Raw genomic sequence first — 17,721 nt, 5'->3', positions numbered from 1 at the left:
TAATTGAATTTTTCTACGGATACAAGGACTGTCTTTCGGGAGTGTTTCTGTATTTAGTGTAAAATCCCTGTCCTCTCCTGTACCTTTCTGTGTGCAGGCCGGGGGTGCCGGGGACGCCTCTCCCAGCCAGGGCTATCCTCTCCATGGGGGGTCTGAGTCACGGGGTCATCAGGGTCAACACAGAGGACAAAAACTCTGCCCTCACCGTGCAGGATGTGGGTCATGTGATGCCTGGAGGTGAGGAGGGGGATGCACAGTATAGAAGAGAGAGAGAAATGGAGGATCTCACTTGAGAATGATATCAGGAGTGAAATCCATGTGTATGTGTGTAATTAGCGTACAAGTCTCATGCAGGGCTATAGAAACTACTCACAAGAGTATGATTCCAAATCACCTCCACTGCAGGTCCATTTTTAATTATGAATATGTTTGTTCTTGGGGCCACCCGTATGCACGGATGACTGTAAGTCACTTTGGACGAAAGTGTCTTCTAAATGGCATATATTACTATTATTATTATATTTGTTTATTTATGTGTAAGTTGGTTTCTGTAATTGTATGTGCGTTATTATTCCTGTACATGTATTTATCTGTGCAGCTGACTGTGTTTCTGTCTCTGATGTATACAGTGAAGCCTGACTCTGATTCTCTGTGTCTATAGCTCTGATGTGTATAGTGAAGCCTGAAGGGCCTCCTCAGCTCTGTAAGACAGATGAGATAGGGGAGATCGTGGTGAACTCTCGTGCAGGAGGCAACATGTACTATGGCCTACCAGGAGTCACCAAGAACACCTTTGAGGTACGGACTCACAACCATTCGATTCCCCCTTATGTGTTACGTACTGTATGGGGGAACATGGTCAGACACCTGGTCAGGACCTGGTCAGACACATCAAACTCTGAACATTCAATATGCTTACCAACACGTTTTCCATTAGACATGTTAAAATGTCTAAAATGTCTGTCTGTCTCTGTCTCTCTTTCTGTCTGTCTGTCTGTCTCTTTCTCTCTTTCTGTCTGTCTCTTTCTCTCTTTCTGTCTGTCTCTTTCTCTCTTTCTGTCTGTCTCTTTCTCTCTTTCTCTCTTTCTGTCTGTCTCTTTCTCTTTCTCTCTTTCTGTCTGTCTGTCTGTCTGTCTGTCTCTTTCTCTCTTTCTGTCTCTTTCTCTCTTTCTGTCTGTCTCTTTCTGTCTGTCTCTTTCTCTCTTTCTGTCTGTCTCTTTCTCTCCAGGTGATTCCTGTCAATGCTCTTGGTGCTCCTATTGGAGAGATCCCTTTTGTGAGATCTGGACTCCTAGGCTTCGTAGGACCCGTAAGTAAGACTGTCTTGTGACTGTGTGCGTGTGTCCATATTCACGTGCAGTGTGTATTGAATGCTGTGTCTAACCCTTCTACAGGGCAGTCTGATATTTGTGGTGGGGAAGAACGAAGGCCTGCTGATGGTGAGTGGGAGGAGACACAACGCTGATGACTTGGTGGCCACAGCACTGGCCGTGGAGCCTGTCAAGACTGTGTATCGTGGGAGGTGAGTACTGTGTGTGTGCATGCACTTGTGTGTGTGTGCGCATGTGTCAGCATGTCTTTGAAGGGACAGTGGATGAGGTCTGTGCTGTCTGTGCTCACTGTGAGTCAGTTATATTGGGGATTGAGCATAGAGATGTATAGAGATCATTACTTGGATATAACCTGTTTTTGCATGGACATTGCCATTGAGGGCTTCCACCAGTTTAAAGTAGTCAACTGGGTGGGGATTCCTATGGGTTGGGAGCGATCAGCCAATGATCAAAATATGTCATCTTCAAATTGGTTTGCCAAGTTTGTAAATGGCTTTAAGCTATATGACATCATCCAGTGGCCACAATAAATGAATGACACACAAGATTTGGTTCAAGACTCCAGCACTGCAGGTGGCAGTAAGTCACCAATATTAGCTTTCCACTTTTTTTATCTAAAGAAAATGGACTACTTTAAACCGAAGATAGCCTCAATGTCGCTGCTCATGCTGTCACAGACTCCATAATGTCACAGATGCAACGTTGCAGTCTATGGCATTAAGCTTTGTTTGTTGTGTATCACCACTGTCATCTGGTGGTTATTAGGGAGCACTGCAGGCCCATAGTGCACTCCAATATGAGTGTGTGTGTATACAGCATGTTTCTGTGTGGGATGTGGGGGTGTATTGGCTCCGAAAAGAGAATCTCAAGCTGTGAAAATGCTTGTTATCCAGAGCAGTTTTGTGTGTGTAGGAATTGCAGTGTTCTCTGCTTTATGTGTGGATGTGTATATATACAGTTTATGTGTGTGACTATATAGTCTATGTGTGTGACTATGGATCTTTGCAGACATTCTAATTGTGTGCGTGCGTGTGTGTGTCAGGATTGCGGTGTTCTCTGTGACAGTGTTCTATGATGAGAGGATAGTGGTTGTGGCAGAGCAGAGGCCAGATGCCAGTGAGGAGGACAGCTTCCAGTGGATGAGCCGAGTACTGCAGGTAGCTAACCCCCCTACAAACACCTCTTTCTTGGTACATTCCAAAATTAACACCACAGTTTTCAATATACTCTAAACACTTGATTAGAGAAGTTGTCTAATTGAGGGGTGTTGTGTGTGTGTGTGTGTCCACTGTCCAGGCCATTGACAGTATTCACCAGGTGGGTTTGTACTGCCTCGCCCTGGTGCCTGCCAACACATTACCCAAGACCCACCTGGGAGGGATCCACATCTTCGAAACCAAGCAGCACTTCCTGGACGGCAACCTGCACCCCTGTAACATCCTCATGTGCCCCCATACCTGTGTCACCAACCTCCCCAAACCACGGCAGAAACAGCCAGGTACAGTAGGCTCAGCTCAGGGGATCATAGAGCAAAACTTGGCAACTGGTTGGCTTACAGTGGCCATGACTTTTGAGCTAGGGACTTTATTGTGAATATTGTGAAAATGCATCTCTCTTTATCTCTCCATCTCGCTCTTTTTCTTTCTTTCTTTCTTTAGTGGGTGTGGGTCCAGCCTCCATCATGGTGGGGAACCTGGTAGCAGGAAAGAGGATAGCCCAGGCAGCAGGCAGGGATCTGGGCATGATCGAGGACCAGGACCTGATCAGGAAGGTAGGACCACCTCTCTCATCATCATCAGTTAGAAAGGACCCACATGCACGTTGGCCCATAGATAGCATGGTAGGGACTATAGCAGTTGTTGGTACTACTAACCTGGCCATTGTTTGTAGCCAACACTACAAACAATGGCATGCCTACTGCTGGATAGTCACGTTCGGTGCGCTGTTGGTCTGCCGCCATATTGGTTGCAGACAGCGGTCCAATATGGGCTTGCCTGCAGTGATGTGCTGCCTCTTTGCCACCATTGGTCCAGTAAGTGTTTGCTTGTTGGGTAGTTAGACCGGACAAGATAGCTGGTAAACCATGTGAGCAACATGATGCGTTCTTTCTTCTGTCCCAATGCACTCGTCTCTCTCTGGATGTAACATTACATAGCTCCGTATGTGGCCTACTATGATGGTAAGAGCTACTGCCCCCTCCCTACCCACCACACCCTGGTTCTTCCATTGCTTCTGTCTGCAATGTGCTGTACAGTGACGCGCTCAATGTGAATGGGGTTATTTTTCAGTTGCACACGCAAATAATTCTATGGATGCATCGCTAAGTTCTGGAAAGATGTGAGATCTTGCATGGTGTCAGAATTGATGCTCTGAATCTACACGTGCTAATGTATTATGCCATTTATTTTCCTTCTGCATCACAGCACAGTTATGGGGACAGTCTGTCATGGCATCTCTTAATGTCACCTTATGCCCCATGCCTTCCATTGGCTCCCATCATCTCCTGAATGTTCAAAACATTACACACACAGGCCTTGCTCGTCTGCAGAATTGTTTGGACTCCAAGGAAGGCCCTGCAAGCCATCTTCCCGAGATCCAAACATGCACATCTGCTCTTCATGTGCTTTGCTGTTTTTCCCCAATTGATTTCTCCCCATAATTGCTATTAGCTACAACTTAAATCAGTTTTTCATTATTTTAAGGAGTAGTTTGGCTAATGCTGCATGGTGTAAATTGACAATTTTCTTGATATTTTGCCAATGGGAGTGACAGTTGCCTTCCTCCTGGTAGAAAAGCTACCAACGGAGGACATTTTGGCTTCAGGGCTATTTACTGCAGTGCACCTGTATTGGCCATCTTCATGTCCTTAGACTTACTGTAACTTAAGGGAATTAACTTGATGAAATTCAAGTTCTGTCAGGTTTGTCCCATCAGCAAAATACAACTCCTATTAGATTTATTTATAGTTATTTAGTGTTGATATCAATAGATATTTTTTCCCCTCATGTTGATATACAATTGATATGCATATTGTTACGATTGCTATGTAATGATCTTTGACCATCTCTTTTCTCTCCTCAGCACCAGTTCCTGTCCGAGGCTCTACAGTGGAGGGCACAGACTGACCCAGACCACTGTCTCTATGTGCTGCTCAATGCAAAGGTAGCACTCTCACTCTTATAGACTCACTCTCACACGAATTACAGTAAACAGAACCCCCCATATACAGTTGTGCCCAGTTACCCCTACCCTCTCTAACTCCTGTGCTTCAGGGGGTAGCGGTATCCACAGCAACATGTGTGCAGCTGCATAAGAGGGCAGAGAAGATTGCAGCGGCGCTCACAGAAAAAGGCAGCATCAACACCGGGGACAACGTGGTGCTGCTCTACCCTCCTGGTGAGTCCTTTCGGTCTGTCCGTCAGACTCTGTTGAGGATGACATAGAGTTACAGTCGGTCTCTCTCTCTAGGTATTGACCTGATAGCCTCCTTCTATGGCTGTCTGTACGCTGGCTGTGTTCCTGTCACTGTCAGACCTCCTCATCCACAGAACCTGGCAGCCACACTTCCCACTGTCCGCATGATCATCGACGTAAGTGTGTGTGTGTTTGTGTGTATACAGTTGAAGTCAGAAGTTTACATACAACTTAGCCAAATACATTTAAACTCAGTTTTTCACAATTCCTGACATTTAATCCTAGTAAAAATTCCCTGCCTTAGGTCAGTTAGGATAACCACTTTATTTTCAGAATGTGAAATGTCAGAATAATATTAGAGAGAATGATTTATTTCAGCTTTTATTTCTTTCATCACATTCCCAGTGGGTCAGAAGTTTACATACACTCAATTAGTATTTGTTAGCATTGCCTTTAAATTGTTTAACTTGGGTCAAACATTTTCGGGAGCCTTCCACAAGCTTCTCACAATAAGTTGGGTGAATTGTGGCCCATTCCTCCTGACAGAGCTGGTGTAACTGAGTCAGGTTTGTAGGCCTCCTTGCTCGCACACGCTTTTTCAGTTCTGCCCACAAATTTTCTAGGAATGAGGTCAGGGCTACCTTGACTTTGCTGTCCTTAAGCCGGTTTGCCACAACTTGTGAAGTATGCTTGGGGTCATTGTCCATTTGGAAGACTCATTTGTGACCAAGCTTTAACTTCCTGACTGATGTCTTGAGATGTTGCTTCAATACATCCACATAATTTCCCTTCCTCAAGATGCCATCTATTTTGTGAAGTACACCAGTCCCTCCTGCAGCAAAGCACCCCCACAACATGATCAGGGTTTCACGGTTGGGATGGTGTTCTTCTGCTTGCAATCCTCCCCCTTTTTCCTCCAAACATAACAATGGTCATTGTGGCCAAACAGTTCTATTTTTGTTTCATCAGACCAGAGGACATTTCTCCAAAAAGTACGATCTTTATTCCCATGTGCAGTTGCAAACCGTAGTCTGGCTTTTTTATGGCGGTTTTGGAGCAGTGGCTTCTTCCTTGCTCAGCGGCCTTTCATGTTATGTCGATATAGGACTTGTTTTACTGTGGATATAGATACTTTTGTAACGGTTTCCTCCAGCATCTTCACATGGACCTTTGCTGCTGTTCTGGGATTGGATTGCATTTTTCGCACCAAAACGCGTCTCCTTACTGAGTGGTATGACAGCTGCGTGGTCCCATGGTATTTATACGTGCATACTATTGTTTGTACAGATGAACGTGGTACCTTCAAGCATTTGGAAATTGCTCCCAAGGATGAACCAGACTTGTTTTCTGAGTTCTTGGCTGATTTCTTTTGATTTTTCCATTATGTCAAGCAAAGAGGCACTACGTTTGAAGGTAGGTCTTGAAATACATCCACAGGTACACTTCCAATTGACTCAAATAATGTTAATTAGCCCATCAGAAGCTTCTAAAGCCATGACATCATTTTCTGGAATTTTCCAAGTTTTTTAAAGGCACAGTCAACTTAGTATAGGTAAACTTCTGACCCACTGGAATTGTGATACAGTGAATTATAAGTGAAATAATCTGTCTGTAATCAATTGTTGGAAAAAGTACTTGTGTCATGCACAAAGTAGATGTCCTAACTGACTTGCCAAAACTATAGTTTGTTAACAAGATATTTGTGGAGACTCTAACCTAAGTGTATTTAAACTTCCGACTTCAACTGTATGTGCTATCTTTTGATCAAGTCAGTGTATGAGGATGGGTGCTTTCTTATGAGCATAGTGTTTGAGTGTAATTATTTTGGAAAGGTAGACAAACTAACATGTTGTTTGTGGTGCCTCTGTCTGTCCCCAGGTCAGTAAAGCTGCCTGTATCCTTACCACTCAGAACCTCATGAGGATCCTACGCTCTAAAGAGGCTGCTGCCACTCTGAACATTAAAACATGGCCGACAATCATAGACACAGGTACCAAAGACCAGGGGTTCTTAAACTTTTTGGTCCCGGGGACCCCTTTTGGGGTAGCAAATTCACACCCTCATATTCAGAACACAACTTGAGTGAGATAAAAATAGCATATAATGAGTTGTACTATGACTTTGGCAGTGCATGGCCAGATTGACCAAGTCTCAGGCCCTCGGATGGAACAGAGCATTTTTTTGCAAATTTCCTGCAATTCTACACATTTTGCCATGAGGCAGAGAGTGAACTTTGCTGTTTAAAATTTAAATTACAGTGCATTTATGTAAAGTATTGAGTTGAAAAGTTGATAATTGGTGGACTACTGTGGATACCAATATCACTGTGAGCTTCCCAGGCACGTGATGCCCAGGTTTAAGAAAATATATGGTATATTAATTATATTGTATTGTATTATACCCTCTAAACTTATTCCACAGATCCCTTGGACAAAATTAGTTTAATCTATTTAAAAAAAGGTGTGTGTGTGTATGTATGCATGTATGCATGTATGCATGTATGCATGCATACTGCTCAAAAAAATAAAGGGAACACTTAAACAACACAATGTAACTCCAAGTCAATCACACTTCTGTGAAATCAAACTGTCCACTTAGGAAGCAACACTGATTGCCAGTAAGTTTCACATGCTGTTGTGCAAATGGAATAGACAACAGGTGGAAATTATAGGCAATTAGCAAGACACCCCCAATAAAGGAGTGGTTCTGCAGGTGGTGACCACAGACCACTTCTCAGTTCCTATGCTTCCTGGCTGATGTTTTGGTCACTTTTGAATGCTGGCGGTGCTTTCACTCTAGTGGTAGCATGAGACTGAGTCTACAACACACACAAGTGGCTCGGGTAGTGCAGCTCATCCAGGATGGCACATCAATGCGAGCTGTGGCAAGAAGGTTTGCTGTGTCTGTCAGCGTAGCGTCCAGAGCATGGAGGCACTACCAGGAGACAGGCCAGTACATCAGGAGACGTGGAGGAGGCCGTAGGAGGGCAACAACCCAGCAGCAGGACCGCTACCTCCGCCTATGTGCAAGGAGGAACAGGAGGAGCACTGCCAGAGCCCTGCAAAATGACCTCCAGCAGGACACAAATGTGCATGTGTCTGCTCAAACGGTCAGAAACAGACTCCATGAGGGTGGTATGAGGGCCCGACATCCACAGGTGGGGGTTGTGCTTACAGCCCAACAGGATGTTCGGCATTTGCCAGAGAACACAAGGATTGGCAAATTCGCCACTGGCGCCCTGTGCTCTTCACAGATGAAAGCAGGTTCACACTGAGCACGTGACAGACGTGACAGTCTGGAGACGCCGTGGAGAACATTCTGCTGCCTGCAACATCCTCCAGCATGACTGGTTTGGCGGTGGGTCAGTCATGGTGTGGGGTGGCATGTCTTTGGGGGGCCGCATAGCCCTCCATGTGCTTGCCAGAGGTAGCCTGACTGCCATTAGGTACCCAGATGAGATCCTCAGACCCCTTGTGAGACTATATGCTGGTGCGGTTGGCCCTGGTTTCCTCCTAATGCAAGACAATGCTAGACCTCATGTGGCTGGAGTGGTCTGCAGTTCCTGCAAGAGGAAGGCATTGATGCTATGGACTGGCCTGCCCGTTCCCCAGACCTGAATCCAATTGACCACATCTGGGACATCATGTCTCGCTCCATCCACCAACGCCACGTTGCACCACAGACTGTCCAGGAGTTGGCGGATGCTTTAGTCCAGGTCTGGGAGGAGATCCGTCAGGAAACCATCCGCCACCTCATCAGGACCATGCCCAGACATTGTAGGGAGGTCATACAGGCACGTGGAGGCCACACACACTACTGAGCCTCATTTTGACTTGTTTTAAGGACATTACATCAAAGTTGGATCAGCCTGTAGTGTGGTTTTCCATTTTAATTTTGAATGTGACTCCAAATCCAGACCTCCATGGGTTGATAAATTTGATTTCCATTGATAATTTGTGTGATTTTGTTGTCAGCACATTCAACTATGTAAAGAAAAAAGTATTTAATAAGAATATTTCATTCATTCAGATTCCACACCCCACTTTGAGAACCCCTGCCATGGAAGTTACAAAACATATATAACCTGAGCCAGAGAAGCTCAACCTTGTTGTGCATGTTCCCTTCTTCCAGATGACCTCCCTCGCCATAGACCCCCCACAATCTACAAGCCCCCCACGGCAGAGATGATCGCCTATCTGGACTTCAGTGTGTCCACCACGGGTATGCTCACTGGGGTCAAGGTAAGGTCATCTACAGGAGGCTACCGTTGGGTCTCAATACTCTAAAACAGCCCCAGATAGTTTGTAAACCTATGGTAGCCCATAAGCAGCCTGCCATTGGCAAAGTCAGTAGCCAACGGCCCATTTTGCTCATCTGCTTTACAGTGGGCCAATGGCGGTAGCCATAACCATGGCTTTAGTGGTTGATTCTGCTTCTCTTATTGGTTGTTTCATTGTGATGTGTGTGTGATTGGCTGTGTGTCTCTGGCCATCAGATCTCCCATTCTGCAGTCAGTGCTCTGTGTCGCTCCATCAAGCTACAGTGTGAGCTCTACTCCTCACGCCAAATAGCCATCTGCCTGGACCCTTATTGTGGCTTGGGCTTCGTACTGTGGTGCCTCGCAAGGTAACACACACACACACACACACACACATACAGGGTATCTTTATCTCTCTCGCTTACACACATACTGAACACACACCTTCTCTTGTTTCCTGTGTGTAGTGTGTACTCGGGCCACCAGTCCATCCTAATCCCTCCTATGGAGTTGGAGAGCTGTCTGCCCCTGTGGCTGAGCACCCTGAGCCAGTACCGCATCAGAGACACCTTCTGCTCCTACTCTGTCATGGAGCTCTGCACCAAGGGGATAGGCACGCAGACAGAGATACTCAAAGTGAGTACAATACATATACACACACACACACACGCACAAGCACACGCTAACTCTCCTTCTCTCTTTCCCTCCAGGCGCGGGGGCTGAATCTGTCATGTGTGAGGAGCTGTGTGGTGATAGCAGAGGAGCGTCCTCGTCTGGCCCTCACCATGTCATTCTCCAAGCTGTTTAAGGACCTGGGCCTCTCCCCCCGCGCTGTCAGCACAGCCTTTGGATCCAGGGTCAACCTGGCCATTTGCATGCAGGTATTCAACCAGCTAGAATCAGTTCTGTGAGGAGTTACTAGGCAACAGGGAATTGTATAAGATGGAAGCATAACTCACTTGTTTGGAAAGATAGACTTTTATTAATGGCTAAAGGAAAACATGAATGTTTTGACAGCCATGGCCAATGTTCCTATGATTTGTGGCTGAACCTTGACTCATGTTGGTTGATGCGCTAACCAGTGTCTCCCTGAACTGGAGGCTAAAGCCTTCTGTTAACTGTACATAATAGAAGAGTCACATGTAAATAGAGGACTCTGAGGGTTGTCTGCCAGGGCAGTTAGTACAGCAGGACCTCACTGTATGTCTCCTCAAGGACTGATCCGTGTACAGTGGATGTGTATCCGAGTTTTCAGTCAAGTTTTCTGTGTGTTTCTCAGGGAACCACTGGACCGGACCCCTCCACTGTGTATGTGGACATGAAGTCCCTCCGCCATGACAGGTGAGAACATATGTGTGAGCAGCTTTGACGCTGAGGATATTTTTGTTTTTACAATATTGAGTTCACCATCACAATGTGCTTTCACTTTCTGTCTCAGGGTGAGGCTGGTGGAGAGAGGGGCCCCTCAGAGTCTCCCTTTGATGGAGTCTGGAAAAGTAAGTCTCCCCTGATGGATCCACACACATTAATTTCCCTTTTGTATTCAGATACATGATGAGTTGTTGTGGGAGTTTGTTGTTCACCATCAGTCTCTCTACTCTATCACTTTCTTTAGATCTTACCAGGAGTCAGGGTGATCATTGTGAACCCAGAGACCAGAGGACCTCTAGGAGATTCCCATCTAGGGGAGGTGAGGGGAGAGAGAATACTAATATTAGATTGAAAATGTCAACATGTGGCATTGATAAAAAGATGGGCAATAAGAAGGGTATAATTAGGAAAAACGCATATCCCTGTCAATAAACAACAATTCTCCTCATATATTACTCTCCTATACCATCCTTAACTGTACATTGTCCCCTACTCTGCTCTCTGTCTCTGTCAGATCTGGATCAACAGCCCTCACAGTGCCAGTGGCTACTATACCATCTATGGAGAGGAGAGCCTGCAGGCCGACCACTTTAACACCAAGCTGAGCTTTGGAGACCCGACGACCCTGTGGGCCAGGACTGGCTACCTGGGCTTCGTCAAGAGGACTGAACTACTGGATGCCGCTGGGCGTGAGTGGCTGGGCACGTCAGGGATATGGAAGCTAACGCTAATGGCTAATATAAAAGGGGAGGGCTATGGAGGCTAACACTAATGGCTAACATGAAAAGGGAGACATACTAGGGATCTGATTAGGGCTAAATGAACTATCCCAACATTCCCAGTATTCAACATATTTCCTCTCTGTGGTCAGATCGTCATGACGCCCTGTTTGTGGTGGGTTCCCTGGATGAGACTCTGGAGCTTAGGGGACTGCGCTACCACCCCATCGACATCGAGATATCTGTGTCCCGGGCTCACCGCAGCATCGCAGAGAGGTCTGAACACTGGAGGGTCCCAGGAAACCTTACTTATTGTCCAATTGGTTTATCTGTTTTCATAATTGGAGGGAGATTAAGAGATTTCTTAGTGTTTGTGTGTGTACGTGCACACGAGTGTACTGCATCTTTGTCTGACATTTGATTTTAATATAACCCCTTTTTCATATGTGTCCCATGCAGTGCGGTGTTCACGTGGACCAACCTACTAGTGGTGGTGGCTGAGCTGTGTGGCTCAGAGCAGGATGCCCTGGACCTGGTGCCCCTGGTCACCAATGTGGTGCTAGAGGAGCACCATCTTATCGTGGGTGTGGTGGTCATCGTGGACCCAGGGGTCATACCCATCAACTCCAGGGGAGAGAAACAGCGCATGCACCTCCGGGACTCCTTCCTGGCTGACCAACTGGACCCCATCTACGTGGCATATAATATGTGAGAGGCCAGGTGGATGGGCTGGGCAGATCATCGTATGGTGGAAAAGATTCCGGCTCTTGGAGTGGGGGTTGGGAAGAAAGTAGTTTGGACCAACCTGCTCCATAGACAGAAAATGCATGGTACCACAATGGGCAGTAGGAGGGGGTTGGCTGCACTTTATTGCACTGTATTGACACAGCCCTTTTTGGGGTGCATGTGGTTCAAATCTTAGGTCTTTTGCATTCCAGGTCTGTTGGATTTCAAGAGGCACTGTTGTGTTTTGAGATGTACACTGTATATATACACAGTACCAGTCAAAAGTTTGGACACACCTACTTTTTACAATTTTATACATTGTAGAATAATAGTGAAGACATCAAAACTATGAAATAACACATATGGAATCATGTAGTAACCCAAAAAGTGTTAAACAAACCAAAAATATATTTGAGATTTGAGATTCTTCAAAGTAGCCACCCTTTGCCTTCATGACAGCTTTACACACTCCTGGCAGCTTTACACACTCCTGGCATTATCTCAACCAGCTTCATGAGGTTGTCACTTGGAATGCATTTCAATTAACAGGTGTTGCCTTGTTAATTTGTGGAATTTCTTTCCTTAATAGTGCATTTCAGCCAGTCACTTGTGTTGTGACAAGGTAGGGATGGTATACAGAAGATGGCTCTATTTGTAAAAGACCAAGTACATATTATGGCAAGAAGAGTAAGTCGCTCTGGATAAGAGCGTCTGCTAAATGACTTAAATGTAAATGTAAATGTAAGAGCTCAATTAAGCAAAGACAAATGACATTCCATCATTACTTTTTAAGACATAAAGGTTAGTCAATACGGAAAATTGTGCAGTCGCAAAAAACGTCAAGCGCTATGATGAAACAGGCTCTCATGAGTAACCGCCACAGGAAAGGAAGACCCAGAGTTATCTCTGCTGCAGAGTATAAGTTCAATAGAGTTAATTGCACCTCAGATTTCAGCACAAATAAATGGTTCACAGAGTTCAAGTAACAGACACATATCAACATCAACTGGAGACTGGGTGAATCAGGACGTCATGGTCGAATTGCTGCAAAGAAACCACTACTAAAGGACACCAATAATAAGAAGAGACTTGATTGGGCCAAGAAACACAAGCAATGGACATTAGACCGGTGGAAATGTGTGCTTGGAGATTTTTGGTTCCAACCACCATGTCTTTGTGAGACGCAGGGCAGGTGAACGGAGGATCTCCGCATGCGTGGTTCCCACCGTGAACTATGGAGGAGGAGGTGTAATGGTGTGGGGGTGCTTTGCTGGTGACACTGATTTATTTACAATTCAAAGGACACTTAACCAGCATGGCTACCACAGCATTCTGCAGCGATAAGTCATCCCATCTGGTTTGAGCTTAGTGGGACTATCATTTGTTTTTCAACAGGACAATGACCCAACACACCTCCAGGCTGTGCAAAGGCTATTTGACCAAGAAGGAGAGCGATTGAGTTCTGCATCAAATGACCTGGCCTCCACAATCACCCGACATCAACCCAGTTGAGATAGTTTGGGATGAGTTGGACCGCAGAGGGAAAGAAACGCAGCCATCAAGTGCTCAGCATATGTGGGAACTCCTTCAAGACGGTTGGAAAAGCATTCCAGGTGAAGCTGGTTAAGAGAATACCATGAGTGTGCAAAGCTGTCATCAAGGCAAAGGGTGGCTACTTTGAAGAATCTGAAATACAAAATATATTTTTATTTGTTTAACACTTTTTTGGTTACTCCATGATTCCATATGTGTTATTTCATAGTTTGTATGTCTTCACTATTATTCTACAATGTAGAAAATAGTAAAAATAAAGACAAACCCTTGAATGAGTAGGTGTCTCCAATCTTTTATCTGGCACTGTATATACACATACACACACACAAAAGTATGTGGACACCCCTTCAAATTAGTGGATTCAGCTATTTCAGCCAAACCCGTTGCTGACAGGTGTATAAAATTGAGCACACAGCCAGGCAATCTCCATAGAGAAACATTGGCAGTAGAATGGCCTTACTGAAAAGCTCAGTGACTTTCAACATGGCACCGTCAGAGGATGCCACCTTTCCAACAAGTCAGTTTGTCACATTCGTCAACAGTACGTGCTGTTATTGTGAATTGGAAATGTCTAGGAGCAACAATGGCTCAGCTGCAAGTGGTTGGCCACACAAGCTCACAGAACAGGACTGCTGAAATGGGTAGCGCATAAACATTGCCTGTCGTCGTTTGCAACACTCACTATAGAGTTCCAAACTGTCTCTGGAAGTAACATTGGGACAAGAACTGTTCGTCCGGAGCTTCATGAAATAGGTTTCCATGGCCGAGCAGCCGCACACAAGCCTAAGATCACCATGCGCAATGCCAAGCGGTGGCTGGAGTGGTGTAAAGCTCACCTCCATTGGAGTCTAGAGCAGTGGAAACTCGTTCTCTGGAGTGATGAATCACACTTCACCATCTGGCAGTCCGACGGACGATTCTGGGTTTGGCAAATGCCAGGAGAACGCAAGCTGCCCCAATGCATAGTGCCAACTGAAGAGTTTGGTGGAGGAATAATGGTTTGGGGCTGTTGTTCATGGTTCGGGCTCGGCCCCTTAGTTTCAGGGAAGGGAAATCTTAACGCTACATCATACAATAACATTCTAGATGATTCTATGCTTCCAATGTTGTGGTAACAGTTTGGGGAAGACCCTTTCCTGTTTCAGCATGACAATACCCCTGTGCACAAAGGCGAGGTCCATACAGAAATGATTTGTGGAGATTGGTGTGGAAGAACTTGACTGGCCTGCACAGAGCCCTGACCTCAACCCCATTGAACACCTTTGGGATAAATTGGAACACCGACTGTGAGCCAGGCCTAATCGTCCAACATCAGTGCCTGACCTCACAAATGTTCTTGTGGTTGAATGGAAGCAAGTCCCCGCAGCAATGTTCCAACATCTAATGGAAAGCCTTCCCATACGAGTGAAGGCTGTTATAGCAGCAAAAGGGGGACCAACTCCATATTAATGCCCATGATTTAGGAATGAGATATATATTTATTTAGTGTTATATTTATATATATCCACCCGGACAGAGTCAGTGTCTACACCAAACACAGCTTTCAACTGGAAGGGAAGAGAAATCTACTCTTGCCACACCCTCTACGGCCCTCTTGCCCAATCACACAACACCTCAACAGCCTGACTGGCCCTCTATTTGCACAGTGTCAGGGAGTATTAAGGTGCTGAAGTCAATCTTACCTCTCTCCCCACTCCTCCAAGATCCAATCATCTGGAAGGTATTGCGAGGGGCCAAATAGATGAGGACTTCCTGTCTCTGGGGACATAATTTCCTGGGGTTGAGTGATACAGTATGTACTAAAGACATTCATCTTACTCTATTCTTACTGGCTTTCCTCCCCAAGCTTTCCAGGTCTTACCCAGTCCTTGTTTTTTTAAATTGTTTTTTAAAATTATTTTTAACTTATTCTAAATGCTTGTGCTTGCTTCACCCTGCAGTGACGTATCTGTGCACTTTGAAGGCAGGGGTTTATGAAGGATGTGTAAAGGCATATTATAACACTAATGAACACACATTAGATAGACCAATCAGAAGCAGTAGAGGAAATTACGTCAGTCAGTCATCATTGGCTGTACTTGCATCACAGGTTTATTGCTTGAAAAGGCTAAATAAGAAATGGAACACATTCTCAACTTTCTTGAATTAAGATTACTTCTTGCCTTATAAAACTTTGCCCATACATGTTTTGTTTTTGTCCATTGCTGTTCTTCCATTTCATAACTTTGTGTTATTGGAGTGATAATCCTGATTTGATATCCAAAGGGATGTTTGGAGTATAACATGGAGGCCATTTACTGTACTGTACCCATCAAGGCCTCTGTATTTTAGATATACTGTATTTCACTGTATAGATATTATTTTAAAATTGTATGTATAAATGTAAAAAAAAAAAAAAAAATCTATTTATCTCTCACCTGATAGTTTTCTGGAAAGCTAACCTAGTTGTGAACAAATGGTGGCGACAGATTATTGTACATAAGATTTTTTTTTAAATGTAATGGTAAAGACTAGTGAATTCAAGATCTTAACACTGATCTTGCACGTGTCTATTTTTGATTATCTAATTATGCACATTCCTCATGTTCAAGGAGCATATTAATTGTGAGGAATCATTTTTGAGGAATCCAAGTTCACTAGGGGTTAGCAGAAAGGAACCAGCTAATAGTGCCAGGAGTTTTCCCTGGTCAAGTCACATCAAGCTCGAAGGACCTTGAAAACCACGCCACCATGAATAAGGTTGTCAGGGATTTGTACACAGCCATAACTCCGGGCCCAACCAGAGATTAGTTTGATGTTATGAACTTGGGGAGAACGATGAAACCATTATAATGACTATTTTGTGGCATAGTAAAGAAAGCTCTTATTTTTTGTATGAACCACTGATCAATTTGATTAGACGGAGTGTACTTTTCAGTGAGTGTCCAAAGCTGAGTGATTGAAGAATGTGAGCGAGAGAATTTGGCAATGCAACATTTTGCATATGAAAAGGACTTTCAGGGCCCCAATTTGCAAAAGTAGGACTGTCATATTTAATGTAATTATACATTGGCCACTATCATAGTGGTCAGGTTTGAAAATGTAATCATATTCTACTTTAAATCACTGGAACCTGTTTTTATTTTCCCCTGTAAACTTCAATTGCACACCTGAGCCAATCGTATTGTTGGAATCAAGAAGGTAGTATTTTATTGAAACCGGAGAACAACATCCACCTGTTTAGGTTTTATTATGTTCCTCTCCTCTCCACACACAATGTTTAGCACTCGGGGAGAAAAGTTTATAATTTACTGTAACCTTTAGAAGTTTTCACGTTATTATTATATTGTATGCTCCTTCCTGTCTGTAAGGTTTTAGTGATCCTCAAAATAACATTTTTTTCTCCTTGCAGTGGTGTAGGAGTCCATGATGAACTATTCATTATTATTGTCTAACATGTCTATGCGTAAATAGTTTGTTGTTTTGTTATTTTCAATCCCCCTCCATCTTAAATGTGTGAATGGGGTTTGTCTATATGTAACATTCAGTCATGTTCAACACTACAGCTTAAAAGTTTGCGTTCAATTTTGTTGTAAAATATGAATAAGAACATAATGGGAAGTTTCTGGACCAGAGATGTGAGTTAAATAATTGCCCCCCTTATGCTGTTCAATCACAATGTTTAGAGCGATGAGAAGTTTACCGTATGATTTAACCCTATCTATTCCGAAAAACTATAGCAGTGACAAGTTATAGCGCCATATCCTACATTTTAATTAAAGTTCCAAGTTCACCATGGAATGTCTGTCTGCATGACACAGAGACCAAGCACACATCGGCATCAGATTCAAGCACAAAAGGGATCGTTTTTTTTGGGGGGGGGGGGGGTGGACATTTCAGGGAACAATAGTTGGCTACTCTGACAACCGAGTGGATAATTCTCCCCATGTTGTGTATGTTTTTGCTTGTCATTACTACTAACTGCAATTAATCTACCACTGGGAGGTCATTAAGGGCTTCCTCTTCTCTCGGCTCTTTCCAAAATACTTTTTGACACTATGCAATCAATGGCCGTGCAGTTTAACCCCAATGTTTACACAGCCAGGGGGAAATTCATGTTGCTTATACATTTTGTAATAAATTTACACAAAGAGGACTTCAATTTGATGTGTGGTATTGTACATATAGCACTGCACATATCTCATCTGAGTTGTTCAATCAATATTTTGTGTATGCACTCTTGGTATGCTGTGTATATAAATTATTTGGTTAATAATAATCTCAATTAAAGGCGGGGCTGTTCTTCCTGATTTAGCCTCGGTTTCAATCCGCATCATTAGGAAATGTGACTGAGAACAAGATTTGGGTT

General features: G+C 44.3%; 1 protein-coding gene across 4 annotated transcripts in view; it reads left to right on the top strand.

The window, feature by feature from the left end:
* Positions 1–17,662, top strand: part of LOC135539919 (disco-interacting protein 2 homolog B-A-like) — a 106,624-nt gene extending 88,962 nt beyond the window's left edge. For 2 of the 4 annotated variants that reach the window (XM_064966177.1, XM_064966174.1), the window contains exons 18-39: positions 98–237; positions 662–798; positions 1,229–1,309; positions 1,395–1,522; positions 2,374–2,488; positions 2,628–2,829; positions 2,990–3,102; positions 3,487–3,510; positions 4,413–4,493; positions 4,604–4,727; positions 4,800–4,921; positions 6,624–6,735; positions 8,877–8,986; positions 9,241–9,371; positions 9,471–9,639; positions 9,714–9,884; positions 10,283–10,344; positions 10,442–10,499; positions 10,619–10,693; positions 10,889–11,063; positions 11,246–11,369; positions 11,553–17,662. In XM_064966177.1, the coding sequence (XP_064822249.1) occupies positions 98–237; positions 662–798; positions 1,229–1,309; positions 1,395–1,522; positions 2,374–2,488; positions 2,628–2,829; positions 2,990–3,102; positions 3,487–3,510; positions 4,413–4,493; positions 4,604–4,727; positions 4,800–4,921; positions 6,624–6,735; positions 8,877–8,986; positions 9,241–9,371; positions 9,471–9,639; positions 9,714–9,884; positions 10,283–10,344; positions 10,442–10,499; positions 10,619–10,693; positions 10,889–11,063; positions 11,246–11,369; positions 11,553–11,805 (2,707 nt within the window). In that variant the 3' untranslated portion in view covers positions 11,806–17,662. The remainder of the gene's footprint in view (positions 1–97; positions 238–661; positions 799–1,228; positions 1,310–1,394; positions 1,523–2,373; positions 2,489–2,627; positions 2,830–2,989; positions 3,103–3,486; positions 3,511–4,412; positions 4,494–4,603; positions 4,728–4,799; positions 4,922–6,623; positions 6,736–8,876; positions 8,987–9,240; positions 9,372–9,470; positions 9,640–9,713; positions 9,885–10,282; positions 10,345–10,441; positions 10,500–10,618; positions 10,694–10,888; positions 11,064–11,245; positions 11,370–11,552) is intronic. The other 2 variants (XM_064966178.1, XM_064966176.1) reach the window with 1 other exon arrangement.
* Positions 17,663–17,721: the final 59 nt, after the last annotated feature.

This window comes from Oncorhynchus masou, chromosome 5, assembly GCF_036934945.1.
Source record: "Oncorhynchus masou masou isolate Uvic2021 chromosome 5, UVic_Omas_1.1, whole genome shotgun sequence".
Classification (NCBI taxonomy): Eukaryota; Metazoa; Chordata; class Actinopteri; order Salmoniformes; family Salmonidae; genus Oncorhynchus; species Oncorhynchus masou.
The sequence above is the reverse complement of the archived record's forward strand: the minus strand, read 5'-3'. Positions and strand labels throughout refer to the sequence as shown.